Consider the following 16,199-nt stretch of genomic DNA (forward strand, 5'->3'; position numbering starts at 1 on the left):
GCACAGTGGAGAGTATCCCGGCCTGCTGTGCAAACACCGATGCCCAAGAACGGCGAAGTCTATAGAGAGTGGTGGATATCAGCACAGTCCATGGCAGGCAAACCTCTCCCCATCATCCAGCACATTTACAAGAAGCAATACCGCAAGAACGCAGCATCCATCATCCAGGCCACGCTCTTTTCTCACTCCTACCATTAAGCAGGAAGTACTGGAGCTTTAAGCCCCACAGCTCCAGTTTCAGGAACAATCGCCGTACATCCATCAGGCTCTTGAACCAGCGTCAAACACCTCGACGCTAAACTGAATCCACAACCCTACAGATTCACTTTCAAAGACTCTACAACTCATGTTCTCAGTTTTTATTTATTTACTTTTTATTATTCGCACAATTTATCTGTTGCACATTGGTTGTTTATCAGTCTTCTTCAGTTCTAATCCATGGTGGTTATTTTTCCAGTTTATAAACTGAGTTGTTTAACGGTATAGCAATCACATGTAGAGGTAATGAGAGGGTCATTAGTCTGCATGAATGGAGGTGTGAGCTGTTGTGGACATGCTGGGGTAGAGGTATCAGGACTGCGTTGTAAGTAGCTAATAGGGGGTGTCATACCTCACCTCCTCTGTTCAGGGATGGGTTTTCCAGTTTGACAAAAAATGACTTCTTTAACCCCTCTTTCAAACCACCTGTGCACTTTGTTATCATCAAAGGAGTGTCCCTTGTCCTTTAGGTGTAGATATACAGCCAAGTCCTGACCTGAGGTGTTAGACCTCCAAAGTTAGAAACATAGGAAACCTACAGCACAATACATGCCCTTCGGCCCACGAAGTTGTGCCGAACATGCCCCTACCTTGGAACTACCTAGGCTTTACCCATAGCCCTCTATTCCAAGCTCCATGTAGCCATCCAGGAGTATCTTAAAAGACCCTATCGTTTCCGCCTCCGGCAGCAGCCCATTCCACGCACTCACCACTCTCTGCATAAAAGTGCTAGCCATTCCAGCCCTGGGGAAAAACCTCTGACTATGTACATGATCAATGCCTCTCATCATCTTGTACACCTCTATCAGGTCACCTCTCATCCTCCATCACTCCAAGGAGAAAAGGCCGAGTTCACTCAACCTGTTCTCATAAGGCATGCTCCCCAATCCAGCAACATCCTTGTAAATCTCCTCTGCACCCTTTCTATGGTTTCCACGTCCTTTCTGTAGTGAGGTGACCAAAACTGAGCACAGTACTCCAAGTGGGGTCTGACCAGGGTCCGATATAGCTGCAACATTACCTCTTGGCTCCTAAACTCAATCCCATGATTGATGAAGGCCAATGCACCGTATGCCTTCTTAACCACAGAGTCAACCTACACAGCAGCTTTGAGTGTCCTATGGATTCAGACCTCAAGATCCCTCTGATCCTCCACACTACCAAGATTGTTGCCATCATATTTGACCTACCAAAATGAAGCACCTCACACCTATCTGGGTTGAACTCTATCTGGCATCCGTTTGTGAACCAGTTGTTTGGTCTCGCCGATACACCATGCAGTTCTCATTGCACCAGATGGTACATACAATATTGCTCTGTTTATGTTTGGGTGTAGGATCCTTTGATTATAACAATATGCAAAGATAAGACTAACTACCCATAACGTAATAAGTATGGGTAAGTTTACTGCTGCTGCTAAGTTAACAAATTTCACGTCATATGCTGGTGATAATAAACCTGGTTTTGACTCAGAGAAGAGACTTATGAAGATGTTATGGGACTGGGTGATGGGGAAATTTCAACAGGTTAGGACTGGGTTCACTGCACCATAGGAGAACGAGGGATGATCTTACAGAGATGTATAAAATCATGATGGGCATAGATAAGGTGAATGGGCTTAGTCCTGTTTTCCCATGGCTGGGGAAATCAAGAACTTTAGGGCATAGGTTAGGGGTGAGTTGGGAAAGATTTATTAGGAATTTGAGGGACAACAGGGTGATCAGTGTATCAAAACCATTGCCAGAGGAAGTGGTTGAGGCAGGTACATTTAAAAGGCATTTAGACAGGTACATGGATTGGAGAGGTTTCGAGTGATATGGACCAAACACAGGCAAATGTAACTAGTTTAGATGGGAATCTTGGTCAGCATGGGCCAGTGGAGCCAAAGGGCCTGTTTCTCCACTGTGACTAACTTTCGTAGCCCCTCTGAGAGTGGAGAATCATGGGAAGAACAACTCTAGGAGTCATCAATTTCCTTTAAAATCACTCATGATCGAGGTTCAAAAGGCAGACCTGCTCTGAGAAAGATAGTGCTCTCACAGTCATGCTGTTCTACTGGCCTGGCAACAGCAAATATACACATCCCAGTTTTGGAATTTAGATTACTTCCTACTCCATCAGAAGATTTCTCCATCTGTGGGGAAAATTTCCTTTTCAACATGAGCAACTTTATCATATGACAATCACTATAGCAAATTTAATGATATTACACATATCACCAAAGTCTTAATAAATTGTATAGAATTTATAATACAACTTTCAACCTGATTACAAAACTCTTGCTGTCTTCATCATCATACCACAGATGCCCAGTAAATTGAATGACATAGTAATTTCAGAAGGTGATTTTAATCCTTGCAGGATTAAAGGAAACCTGGTCATTAAGGAGTTTATTATGGTCCAAGCTGGCTCCTGACTGGAATATTCAATAAGGAGCACCTAGATCCCATTGTTTCCAGCTGGGACCTGTGTGGAGGATTGAATTGGTGGGGGAAGAGCTGGTTGGAACTCCATTGTGGAAAGAAGAGCATCATGATAGGGGATTGTTATGTTTTGTAACTTAAAATTAAACTAATTCAAAGAAACGCACAGGAGTCCGAAAATATGAGTGAAGTTTGAGTTTACTTTAAGCGAGGTGCGCTTGGACCAGTAGTGCGATGATGTATGTAATTAAAGCGTTTTAAAAACACACAACCCGTAACTTAAATGAATAAGAATGCTTGGTCAACCAAGATGTATACAGGATTAGTTATATTATTGAAATATTAAATACATAACAGGGATGGTGGTGTATAAAGACTAGAAGTCATATTACATATTTTTAATAGATGATTCTGGACAGATAGTGTATATATTGCATGATCTACTCTATTGGAATAATTGGAATTCTGACATAGTCAATCAACATTTGACTTGAGCGATGAAGGCATCGTGATGTGCTCCTCAAAAGGCCAACATGTAATAAATGTCTAGTTTTCTTACAAAATACTGGTACTCACTCTTTACCAAACAATCCTAACTCCTTGGGAGAGAGAGGGAAAAAAAAGACAGAAGGAAAATTTACTGTTCAGAAAAAGAAAATGAAATTACTCCTAGTGCTTTAACAAACATCATAAAGCATATTCCAATATTATCATAATTGGATGTACATCAAGAAACTGCATGAATCAAAACATTCTCAGTGAACATTGGAATGAAAACTATTTAAGATCCATTTTTGAAGAAAAATTATTTTTAAAATAAGTGCAATGTTGAATTTTCTCTTATTTCCAGAGAACAGGACATCGATATTTTTGACATAGAATTACAATCAGAATAAACGTACCGAATCCTTTAGAAACTGAGTGGCATGGTGGGTTAAACTTCAATTTCACCAAGTAAAAATTTAAAGGCATGTGTATTCCAGAAGTCTAAAGCAAAACCTTTCCCCACAGATGCAGCATGATCTGTTGCGTATTTTGAGATGTTTTTTGTTCCAGTTTTAAGTTTAAGGAGGTATGCAGTCTCATGAAATTGCTTATGTAAATCTTCCTACATCATAAAGTGTTAGGTGTGAAATGGGATAAGAATTACATTAACTTTACACTGCATTTTGCTTAAGCTGAATCACTGAAAAATCATTTTGTCCTTTTATTACCAGTAAGATTTCAAATCTGCCAGTTTGATTTTCAGATTTTTTTTGATGAAATATACAGCATCAAAATTCAAAATATTTTAAAAATGTGGTTTCAATCTTCAGAAATAAGTTAACCCCTTTTATGCACAAAAGTTAATTTCATAAAGAGAACAGGAATATTAAAAGCTTGGCAGAGAATAGTTTTATAAACATTTTCGAAGGAATAAGTAATTGAGACGGAGATGAAAAGTGCAGACAATTTGCAAAAAAAAAGAATGAAGTAGGGACAAAGAAAAAGAAAAAAATAACAAGGTGTTACACAGAGGGTTGGTTAATGTTAAAATAGATGCCAGGTTGGAAAGTGGAGACAGATGTCACCAACGGTTAGAACAGGAGATGAATTTTCAATTTTATCTTGGAGGACCGAAAACACATTAATCTCAGCTACTGACTCACGTGAAGGACAGAATTGTGGCCAGTTCTGCTTAGGGTGGCAATTTTTATTGAGAGTGAGAATGACACTGAAGAGACAATTGGTGAAGTTGAGTTGCTGAATGTGAAGATAGGGAGCACAGCTTTGTTGGGAAATGTAGAGATGGATGTGAAAGAGTTTGGGATGCATGAATAAAGGACCTTGGGAAAACGATACGGGATCCAAAACCAATCCTCTGGGCTAAACTGATAGTAAGAAATCATGGAAGAGGCTGTGCAAAAAGGATTGGTGGAATAATACATTCTATATAATAATTTGCAGACACTTAATTGCAACAAGAACAAAATTATATGTTTCATCAACTAATACAATTCATTCTAAGAATCAGAGCAGAGAGACTGACTTTACCATCCTGAAACATGGAGCAGAGTAAGTCAATAAAACATGAAACATTGTAAAATAAGTACTTTAATGTTTTATGCACCTGGTAGCTGAATCTCCATTGTCCCACTACTGAAACTTTGGGTCTTCAGTTTAGCCAGAGAACAATTTACGCAGATGGTCCATGCAGGTATCATAGCCAAGTTGTTTGCATACTGCTCGCTGCTGTCTTTGAGTAAAAGGTAAAAGGTACAGGTGTCTCAGGTTCAAGAAGAATTACTACCCCTCAACTATCAGGCCCTTGAATAAAAGGCAATAACTACACTCACTTGCCCCATGATTGAAATGTTCCAACAGCAAATGATATCACTTTAAGGACTATCTCATGTTCTCATTATTTATTGCTATTTATATTTGCATATGCAGTTCTGCACTCTGATCTTTCATTGATCCTGTTACAGTTACTATTCTATAGATTTGCCTACAAGAAAATGAATCTCAGGGTTGTATACAGTGACTTTGATAATAAAATTTACTTTGATCCGAATTATAATACATAAATTATATTACAATTGCACCAATATAAAATACAAAATATGTCTGTTTAGAAATCCTGCTACTTTGAAGTTAAAAACTAAATAAGTTGGAATGAATTGGCTAAGTTCACTGACTCGTGTTGACTGGATGGTCAATGATAGACACCACCTGGAAATATTCTCAGTATTTTTTTTGGAGTAGGTGAAACCCTTCTATTTTTGCAAATTTTCAGGATGTGATTTACAATAGGGTGTGTGCAATCTTAGTGATATAACTGATCCTGAGAGGAGCTTCTATACAGACAAATACGTGTCTACTTGCTTTATCAACAGACTTTTCTAAAATAAAGTACAATCAGATCAAGAAGTTATCCTGGGATTGATAGTGTATTTCAGTTTATTCAATGCCCTTTCTTTACAAAAGGATATCTCTGAGGGTGCCAATTGTTCCATTATGCTCCCTCACCAGGGTCACCTGTGTGGCACAGACACTATACACATAAGGGAAACAAAAACTGACTTCTCCCCTGCCTGATTTTTGTCTTACATTTGATATATCTAGATTTTTTGTCAATGCCTTGAACACTTTCCTTTCTTCTGCACTCCATACATGATGTCTCTGTAAGTTTGCTGTCCGCATCCTGTTGAAAATCAGGGGCTGCTGTCACCTCTCAGTGGTCTTATTCTTCCTTATCACTTCAACGTCCGTCATCTCCTACAGCAAACCCCAAACTATCTGTCCACATGAGCATGTCAAACACTACCATTAGAGGTCTCACTTGTTGAGATGCAAAGCTTTGTCATTCTTCTGCAGAAATCTCCGTCTTTCCTCTTTTAAGATGAAGATCTGCCACAATACTCCAAGCACAAATTCTAGCATTTTCATGTGTATTTAAAAATATTCCTGCAAAATATCTTTGGCTCTCTTATTCTATTAAATATACACAATGTCGCTTTCCTAAAATTTGACTTTTCTTATTCTTTGTAATTATCATGAAATTGAGACAATGTTATCTACATCTGGATCAAACTCAGTGTTACTCGCCAAACATTAGTAACTTCAAGATGAAAAACATTTCAATCTATTTGATGTTGTCTCACAAGCCTTCACCATCCTCTGTCAGCTGTCATTAATACACAGGAACACAAACAAGGAAGAAATAACATTCACACCACACAAATGCTAGGCAATTCAACAAGAGAAAATCCATCTATCAACCCCTGATGTTCAATGGTATTACCATCACAGAATTCCCCATGATCAATATTCTGGCATTACCACAGATCAGAATCTAAACTGGAGTCACTGTCTCCACAATGAGGCTGCAAGAGCAGGTCAAAGGATATGAATACTAAGGTGAGTAATTCACCTCCCAACTCCCAAAGTTTGTCCACCACCAACAAAGCTCAAATCAGGAGTGTGATAAACTCTCCACCTGCCTGAGCCATTGCAGCTTCCAACAGCTGGGCAGCAAAAACAATGGAACACCAACATCTGGAAGTTACCTTCCAAGCTGCACCATCCTGACTTGGAAATATCTCACTGTTCCTTCACTGTCACCGGGTCAAAATCCTGATAGTCCTCCCTAACAGCAATGTGGTACAATGCTGTACCCACATCTCATGGACAGTTCAAGAAGGCATCTTACCACTGCCTGCTGAAGGGAAACTGGGGAAGTACCATTAAATTCTGGCTATGAATATAAAAGATATGAAGTTAGGAGAGGCATGGATCTGGTAGATAGCCAGAGTACGTTTCCCCACAGTTGGAAAACTTGAGGAGATCATAATCGGACTGGCATATGTTGTGAAATTTGTTAACTTTACGGCAGTAGTACAATGGAATACATGATAAATATAGACAAAAAATTGAGTATATAAACTGTTAAAATAAGTAGAGCAAAATAACGAATAAAAAAATGTAGTGAAGTAGTGTTCATGGGTTCAATGCCTATTTAGAAATCAGATGGCAGAGGGGAAGAAGCTGTTCTTGTCTTCAGGCTCCTTCCCGATGGTAACGATGTGATAGGTTTAAAATGAGAGGGAGGAGGTTTTTAGGAGATCTGAGAGGCAAGGATCTAATTCCTCCCCCCCCCCTCACACACACACACACAGAGCGTACGGAATAAGCTTCAGATGGGGTGACAGTAGTAGGAATGGAAACCACGTCTGGACAGGTACTTGAAAGAAGCATAAAGGGATAGGGAAGTAATCAGAGTCAGGTTTAATATCACTGGCATACATTGTGAAATTCATTAACTCAGCAGCAACAGTACAATGCAATACATGATAATATAGAAATAAATAAATTACAGTATATATATATTACATTAAAATAGTGCAAAAACAGAAATAATATTTATTTTTAAAATAGTGAGGTAGTGTTCATGGGTTCAGTGTCCATTTAGGAATCAGATGGCAGAGGGGAAGAAGCTGTTCCTGAATCACTGAGTGTGTGCCTTCAGGCTTCTGTACCTCTTTGTTACCTGATGGTAACAGTGAGAAGAGGGCATGTCTCGGGTGGTGGGGATCCTTAATAATGGACACCATCTTTCTGAGGCACTGCTCCTTAAAGATGTCCTGGATACTATAGAGGCTAGTACTCCATAGTACATCTATATAAGTTTTCAAGTGTTTTGGTGGACCAACCAAATATCTTCAAACTCCTAACGAAATATGGCTGCTGTCTTCCCTTCATAGTTGCATTGATACGTTGGGACCAGGTTAGATCCTCAGAGATCTTGACACCAAGGAACTTGAAGCTGATCACTCTCTCCACTTCTGAGCCTCTGTGAGGATTGGTATGTGTTCCTTCATCTTACCCCTCCTGAAGTCCACAATCAGCTCTTTCGTCTTACTGACGTTGAGTGCCAGGTTGTTGCTGCAGTGCCATTCCACTAGTCGGCATATCTCACTCTCGTACGCCCTCTTGTCACCACCTGAGATTCTACTAACAATGGTTGTATCGTCAGCAAATTTATAGATGGCAATTGAGCTATGCTTAGCCACACAGTCATGGATATAGAGAGAGTAGAGCAGTGGGCTAAGCACACACCCCTGAGGTGCACCCAGTGTAGATCATTAGTGAGGAGGATATGTTATCACCAATCCGCACAGATTGTGGTCTTCCAGTTAGGAAGCTGAGGATCCAACTGCAGAGGGGGATACAGAGGCCCAGGTTCTGTAACTTCTCAAACAGGATTGTGGAATGATGGTGTTAAATCCTGAGCTATAGTTGATGAACAGCATCCTGACATAGGTGTTTGTGTTGTCCAGGTGGTCCAAAGCCATGTAGGGAGCCATTGAGATTGAGTTTCCTGTCATGGTCCGGCCCGAAGTCCACATTCCGGTTCATGGTCCGGTCTGCAGACTCCGGACTCCGGGTCCTCCGACTGTCCCTTGTTTCGATTGGACTTAAACATAAGTACCTGATGCTCATCTTGGGGGCTGGGAATATAAATGGCCCTGGGATTGAGTGTGGTGGGGGGGGGGGGGTGTCTTGTCAGTCTCTCCTTGGAGCAACCTACCGGTGGAAGGCTAGTACATTCATTGAGTTATGGATTTGGCTGTTCCGTAGCCCACTGAGGTTACTGGCTGCTTCGAGTCTTGGAGCTACCCTGGACTGAGCCCACTTCCTGTCCCTCGCCTCTGTCGGGGGCGTCAGGCTGATTGCTGTTACCCTGCGGTTTGTCCTGTCCCTCGCCTGTCGGGGGCGTCAGGCTGATTGCTGTTACCCTGCGGTTTGTCCTGTCCCTCGCCTCTGTCGGGGGCGTCAGGCTGATTGCTGTTACCCTGCGGTTTGTCCTGTCCCTCGCCTCTGTCGGGGGAGTCCCGTGTCCTGCCCAGGAGTGGCCTCCAAGAACCCAAGCCTTGTCATGTCTTTGCCTGGTCTCCAAAAACCCAAGTCTCAGGCCTCAAGACCCCAGCCTCAAGCCTCAAGAACCCAGGCCTCATCACGTCTTCGCCTGATTTGGGGTCTGAGCCTGAGTCAAGACCCAGTTTCTGGGTCCTTGTCCAGTCTCGGGCTCGGAGTCCACACCCAGGCTCCTTGTTCCCAGTCCCTCGTCCTGGTCCTGCTTCCCTCGCCTAGTCTGACCTGTCCTGTCCTTTTGTTTTGTCCTGTTCTGTTCCTAGTACTTCAGAGTCTGTGTCCTGCATTTGGGTCCAGTCTCAATGCCCCCCCTTATGACATCTGCTGTTGACCTATTATGGCGATAGGCAAATGTCAGTGGGTCAAGTCCTTGCTGAGGCAGGAGTTCAGTCTAGTCTTGACCAACCTCTCAAAGCATTTCATCTCTTAGGCACTGGTATAATTGTTGCCTTTTTGAAACAAGTGGAATTTCCACCCATAGCAGTGAGAGGTTGAAAATGCCCTTGAATACTCCCGCTAGTTGGTTGGCACAGGTTTTCAAAGCCTTACCAGGTACTCCATTGGGACCTTCTGCCTTGTGAGGGTTCACCCTCCTGAAAGACAACTTGGTATCAGCCTCCAAGACAGAGATCACAGGGTTACCAGGTGCAACAGGGATCTGCACAGCTGTAGTTATATTCTCCCTTTCAAAGTGGGCATTGATGGCCTTGAGTTCATCTGGTAGTGAAGCATTGCTGCCATTCATGCTACTGGGTTTTGGTTTGTAGGAAGTAATGTCCTGCAATCTCTGCCAGAGTTGCTGCACATCCAATATCGCTTCCATCCTCAATCGAAATTGTCTCTTCACTCTTGAAATAGACCTCTGCAAGTCATACCTGGTTTTCTGGTACAGACCTGGGTCAGCAGACTTAAATGCCACAGATCCAGCCCTCAGCAGACAACCCTCCTGGTTCATCCATGGCTTTAGGTTTGGGAATGTACAACAAGTTTTCATAGGCACACATTCATCCACACAGGTTTTAATGAAGTAAAGCAGGCAAGCAGTATTAGTATAGAATGGGATTAGATAGAGAATATGGTGAATATTATAGATGTGGTGAACATTACAGACATGGTGCACTGAAGGGATTGTTTCTGTGCTGTACAACTCTATGACTAAATAGGCCATTGCCCTTTGAATCTACTCCACCATTCAACAAGATCATAGCTGATCCACTAACAGAGCAGGACATAGTGTCGATCTTCACATCCCTTGATTGTTTTGTTATCCAGAAATCTTTTGAACTATGCTGCCAAGGTCTCCAAAGCACTTTGGATAGAGAATGCAAAGATACACCATTCTCTTGAGTAAAGAAATGTTCCCTCATTTCAGTCCTAAATGGTCTACGTTAGAACTTGAGTTTGTGCCCATTTGTTCTAGACGCCTTCAGCAGAGAAAATACCCTTACTACACTTACTCTGCACCTGAGGATTTTGTGTAGTTTCCCAATCAACTACTGCCAACACCTCGGGTTTCTTTAGTCTAGATTGAAACCTCTGGTTCTGGATTAAAACATAACACTTTTGAACTTAATGCTAAATGCTATCATATTACAATGATTTTTTTTCCCCTAAGGGTCCTGTTACATTTATTGCACAATACAAGCTTGATTGTAAGTCAGTTCCACAATATACTAATCAATAACATCCATAGTCTAATATTCATTCCAAGAATTCTTCTTCATTCTTACTACTAATTACTTGCCTTTCCTATATGTAGACTAAAGTCTTTATTGTATTAGCAACACACACAAAATGCTGGTGGAACACAGCAGGCCAGGCAGCATACAAAACGTCGACAGTGCTTCTCCTTATAGATGCTGCCTGGCCTGCTGTGTTCCACCAGCATTTTGCGTGTGTTGCTTGAATTTCCAGCATCTGCAGATTTCCTCGTGTTGTCTTTATTGTATTACTCCAGTTTAATGCCATTATTAACACTATTCTCTACATAAAACACGTATTTCTGAGAGGAAAAAAGATTCTCCCACCAATCCTTTCTGGTCCCTGTTGTTTCCAAGTTTCACTTTTATCTCTGTCTTTCTCCTTGGAATCTGCTTGCCCTTCTAAATAACGCAGCACTTTCCGCCCATCATCCTGCCCCTTTCCCCATCTCCGCTAGTCTCTGTCTCTAAACTCCTCCTTCACCTGGCTCCCACACCCAACCTCGTTCCACCTGTCACTTACCCCTCCATCTCACCTTCACGCCAGTTATCCTCCCTTTACTCTCAGTCCTGATGGAGAGCTTCGACTCGATCTCTCTTCACCTCCACATACTCTGCCTGACTCGCTGAGTCCCTTTGAACACAAGAAACTGCAAACGCTAGAATTGGGCAAAATCGAGGAACTCAGCGGGCTAGGCAACATTTGTGAGGGAAACAGCTCATGTTTCTGGTTGCCACCCCTGATAGTGCAGGGTGGGAGTTCCTCCAGCAGCTCATGTTTTGAATTCCTTAAGAAGTTTAAATTTTCTACCAGAAACCAGCATCAGCAGTCTCTTGTGTCTCCACTTTCTGTTATTAAATTCTAATGCGAGGTCCCGTCTATTGAAATAAATCGTTAAATTGATCTTTTTTTCGGAAATAACTGAAATTTGAAAATACTCGTTCTATTTTTGAAAGTCTTACATATAATGCTTCTTTTAATCAGGGTACTTTCCGAGCTGTGCTTTTTCTTTCCCGAGAATAATAATGATAGTGCCTTCCTGCGTTCACTTACCGGAGAAAATCTTAACCCGCTGGTGGAAATTCAGTGACACAGATGTACGAACGTAGTCTTTGAACAGTAAGCGATGAGCTCCACCCCAGTTCACCGTCTGCGTTTATTGATGGACAGACCCACGCAATGCCCATGAGGAAGCTCGGTGCACAACATGTCAAATACTCGCGTTCGAATCGCTCCTCGCGTTTCGTCCGAATAAGGGACGAATTAGTGCTTTATTTGTCCGAGCAGAGGCGAACTTGGCTGCCGGCTGCCGGCTGCCTGCGGCTGTGCAGATCTCCAAAGACTAGGCGGCGCTGTTGCCTGGCGCCAGTTGTCCGCGGCTCAGTGCTGATCTCCAAGGCCTAGGCGGCGCTGTTGCCTGGCGCCAGCTGTCCGCGGCTCAGTGCTGATCTCCAAGGCCTAGGCGGCGCTGTTGCCTGGCGCCAGCTGTCCGCGGCTCAGTGCTGATCTCCAAGGCCTAGGCGGCGCTGCTGCCTGGCGCCGGCCCGGGGGCGGACGGACGCTCTTTGCACTCTCGCCGATTCGTTGTCGTGGCCGGTGGGGCAAAACATGGCGGCGGCGGCGGCGATGAAGCAGGAGTTGACAGTGCTGATGAACTCCAGCGGTTCCCATAAGGATTTGGCTGGAAAGTGAGTACTTTAGGGGACGTATCCAGGATTGCGTGCCCCAGACTGCGGGGTGGGCGTTGTGTCTAGTAACGGCCCGCAGAGCGGCAGATTCGCACCATCACCTGCCGCCTGAAGGATGATCCTCGGCTTGTCAGTTCGGCACGTTTACTCGGGCCTCAAAGCCCGCTGACTTCTTGTCCTTAGCCCGCAAAAAGTTCTTTTTTTTTTCGTTATTGAAAGTAAGGAGTGTATCTGCTCGTTTCAAAGAGTTGTTCCTCCTGTCGAGGGACCACCGTTACTGGTCCCATCTCCAAGCTGATCTAGGTGGGCGTTAGGCTGTTTCCCTTTTATTTCGTGGTGCCAAAGAAAATGCTGCCGATTACAGCCCAGTTGAATGAGTACTGGGGAGAATTCGGCTGTCATAATCTTTGATAGGCTCATTGATGAAGACTGACACAATCAGATTGCTACTGCTGGTGATTAGGCTACGACTGCAGTAAGTGTATCAAAGAGACGGCTAAAAAATAGATTTCGATTCAGCGAGATTCATTTGTTTGACATGTCCTTTTAGCATCAACATGCAGATCAGCCTAACTGGCTGAATTAGGCCAGTTCCTTTGTGTGTTGATACAGTTACATTAAACAATTTCGGCCTACGTTTGAGTTCTTGATGGTATTTATCTGTCTCTGAGGGAGAGGGATGATAGATTTTGTCCAGGTTATAATGTCTTCAACAGTCAAGTACAGAACTTCTCTTTGCCAAAGGTCTTTCCTGAAGAATAAGCATCCCATGTTTATCCAATGCTGCAAGTAATCGCATGTGTATTTAGGATAGAAATTACAGAGAAGGGATTTACAGTGTGTCTGGGCCTTTTGGAGTGGGTGCAGGTAGAGGTGGGGTGAGCAGGCAGGGCACCAATGTTGCTTCTGTTTCCATGATGTTATATGTTCATTGTAAATGAATTGAACATTTTTGAAGTGCAAAGTCAAGAATGATGGAGAAGCACATCTAAATCTGAGTTAAATGAAGATGCAAATGCAAACCTTCTTATTAGGGACTTGGGATTTCATTTATTGCTTCAGATTCAGCAGTGTTACTTTAGAAAAAGATGATCAGTGAGTGGGGCATGAATCTCAGGAAATGGATGCAGCAAAGAAAGTTTGAGGTCCTACTGTTTGGAGAGAGGGATAAATATTGCAAAATAAAAATCCATTGAAATTATTTTAAAGTTGTGGGGGAAAATAAAGAACTGTCTCTATAAAGGGCAACATGTACATGGTGAATTATTCCCATTTTGTCAAATAAAACAAAGTTCTTAACTTTGCACAAACTCAATCACAAGAATTTGCCATCTGTTCCAAAAAGAACAAATTTCACTGTAATCATTACCCTTAAAGCTTAAGTGGCTTTGAAAACATTTTTAAAAATTGAAGTTGTGGCAATTTCAGTTTTCACCAGGATTTCATTAATATAGTTGTTTAAATTTAGAGAAAGTATAAGCATGTGACTTATTGCTGAAGGAGGCCACATACCCTGTTGAACCCCCATTCTAATTCTCACCTTATAATCAAGAATCAATCTGCCTTAAAAGTATTTGAAGGTTCAGTTTTACCCTTTTTGAAGATTTCCAAAGCAGTTATTTAGGGCGTTATGTACATTTAAGCCTCTTTCTCTATGGCAAGCTCATGGATTTCTTTTTAGGGAGAGTGCAGCAGAAATTCACTAGATCTGTCCTACAAGTAGAGATTGAGTGAAGTCAGCCTATTTTGTCCAGTGATCTTATTGAAATTTATGAAATTCTCTAGGTTGAATGCATGGAGTGTGTTTCCTTTGGTTGAAAAATCTAGAAATGTTCAAGAGAGAAATCCCTTCACACTGACAATCTTTGGAATTCCTTGCTTGTGGGCTGTGAGGACTTTATCATTGAAGCTCATTCAAGACAGTGATAAAATAGGTTTCTAAGCATGAAGGGGATCGTGGAATACAGGGATAGTGTCAGTGTTAGAAGATCAATATCGAAGCTGGCATGAATGGCCAAGACACTTCCTATTATTTTCATATTCTTAGGATTTGTAGCTTTCTGAGGAACCAAGTCACAACATCTTTGTTTTAACTAAATGATTAAAAAAAACATTTAACCCCTATTTTCATACAAAAGGAAACATCCTCTGCTCGTCCAACCTATCAAGACCTTTTAGAATCTTTTCAAAGGCCTGTGGGTGCGAACTTAGCATATCCAACCTTGCCTCATAATACAACCCGTGACCTACAGGTTTCAATGTAGTAAATCTTCTTTCACAAGAGAGTATTTTGAGCTATAGACCTCTATGGAAGACACATTTGTGTTGTTGTGGCAGTGATTTTTTAAAAACAGCTCTGCTCTCACTTGTACTTTGCTATCAGTGATGTCCTTTGCAAGAGCACTAATTGATTTCCATTCTTGTTGCACTCTGTAACACTATAGACCTATATTAATGCTTGATCTTTCAGACAAGCTTCACTAAACTAAATTGCAAAGTCTCTGTAACCATTCCTTGTTCGAACATGCCTTCACAGAATTTTAAAGGGACGACAATTATAAAGTGTATTTTAGCATGAATGCACTATTTTCTTCACAGGGTTGGTGAATCAAGAACTAGAGGGCGTAACCTTTAGGTGGGAGGGGAAAGATTCCATGAGTTGTACATTTATGGACCAAGCTAGTTGAGGCAGGTACAGTAACAACTCTTAAATGACATTTGGCCAGGTACGTGAATAGGAACATGTAGATGGATATGGGTCAAATATGGCAAAAGCAACTATCTTAGCTGGCATCTTGGTCAATATCAATGCGTTGGCTTGAAGGGCATGTTTCCATGCTGAATGACTTGGAAGTTAGTGTCACATATTAGTTACCCTAGGATGACGTATCAAATCCTCATACTGATTCTGATTGGTATGATTCATATGATTGTCCCTGCTCTATGCAAAGACATGATCACAAACACGTGAGATTCTGCAGGTGATGGAAATCTTCAGCAATGCACAGTAAATGCTGGATGAACTCAGCAAGTCAGGCAGTGTCTATGGAGGGGGGGGGGGGTAATCAGTCAATGTTTTGGACTGCTACCTTTCATTATTTTCGATGACATGATAACCGTGTCATTTTGTGTGATTTTTTTTTGAAAAATGTGGGTTCCAGTAATTAAAACTGGATCTCTGAAAACTGTAATGAATGTTTTTGTGGAATTGTGTTGGTACAGTGGACCGTTCTTTATTGTGACATTGGAATTAAAGGCAGAACACTGTCTCCAGTCATGGTGGAGCTGTGAATCCTGACTCCAGAGTGAGGATAACTCCCCCACCATTGATCCATTTGTTAATACCAAGTTGAAGACTGCGGGCAACCCCATTGTCAGTAGACATGTACTTCATTGTCTGAGAGGTCAGGTGCTAGAATGTTGACATTACTGGCCTGGATGAGATGCAATGAGCAGGAGACTGTGAACAGAATGATCCTATGAACACATCAATTAGATCCAAACTTCTTGGTACTGCGTACCACAAGAGGGATACCTCTTTGTGGGTTAGGTTTGGTGCCAGTGAGTTAATGTGGCGTCTCAGTGACTCCCCTGTAGGTAGGGCAATGTCTCCTGACTTTCTGGCTTACTTAAAAAAGTGTAGGTGCTCCAGTCTTGAAATCTTTGGTGATTTTCTTGAAAATATATAATAACCATGCCAACATGTTTGTATCCT

General features: G+C 42.0%; 2 protein-coding genes across 2 annotated transcripts in view; one reads left to right on the top strand and one right to left on the bottom strand.

Moving 5' to 3' along the window:
- lin54 (lin-54 DREAM MuvB core complex component) overlaps nucleotides 1-12,056 on the bottom strand; it is a 105,613-nt gene extending 93,557 nt beyond the window's left edge. The window contains exon 1 of the mRNA XM_073065022.1: nucleotides 11,850-12,056. The gene's annotated coding sequence lies outside the window, so the exon portion shown is untranslated. The remainder of the gene's footprint in view (nucleotides 1-11,849) is intronic.
- Nucleotides 12,057-12,344: 288 nt separating this feature from the next.
- Nucleotides 12,345-16,199, top strand: part of cops4 (COP9 constitutive photomorphogenic homolog subunit 4 (Arabidopsis)) — a 55,990-nt gene continuing 52,135 nt past the window's right edge. Inside the window, exon 1 of the mRNA XM_073065025.1 lies at nucleotides 12,345-12,484. Coding sequence (XP_072921126.1) covers nucleotides 12,405-12,484 — 80 coding nt within the window. The 5' untranslated portion in view covers nucleotides 12,345-12,404. The remainder of the gene's footprint in view (nucleotides 12,485-16,199) is intronic.

The sequence above is a fragment of the Hemitrygon akajei genome, chromosome 13 (genome assembly GCF_048418815.1).
Source record: "Hemitrygon akajei chromosome 13, sHemAka1.3, whole genome shotgun sequence".
Lineage (NCBI taxonomy): Eukaryota > Metazoa > Chordata > Chondrichthyes > Myliobatiformes > Dasyatidae > Hemitrygon > Hemitrygon akajei.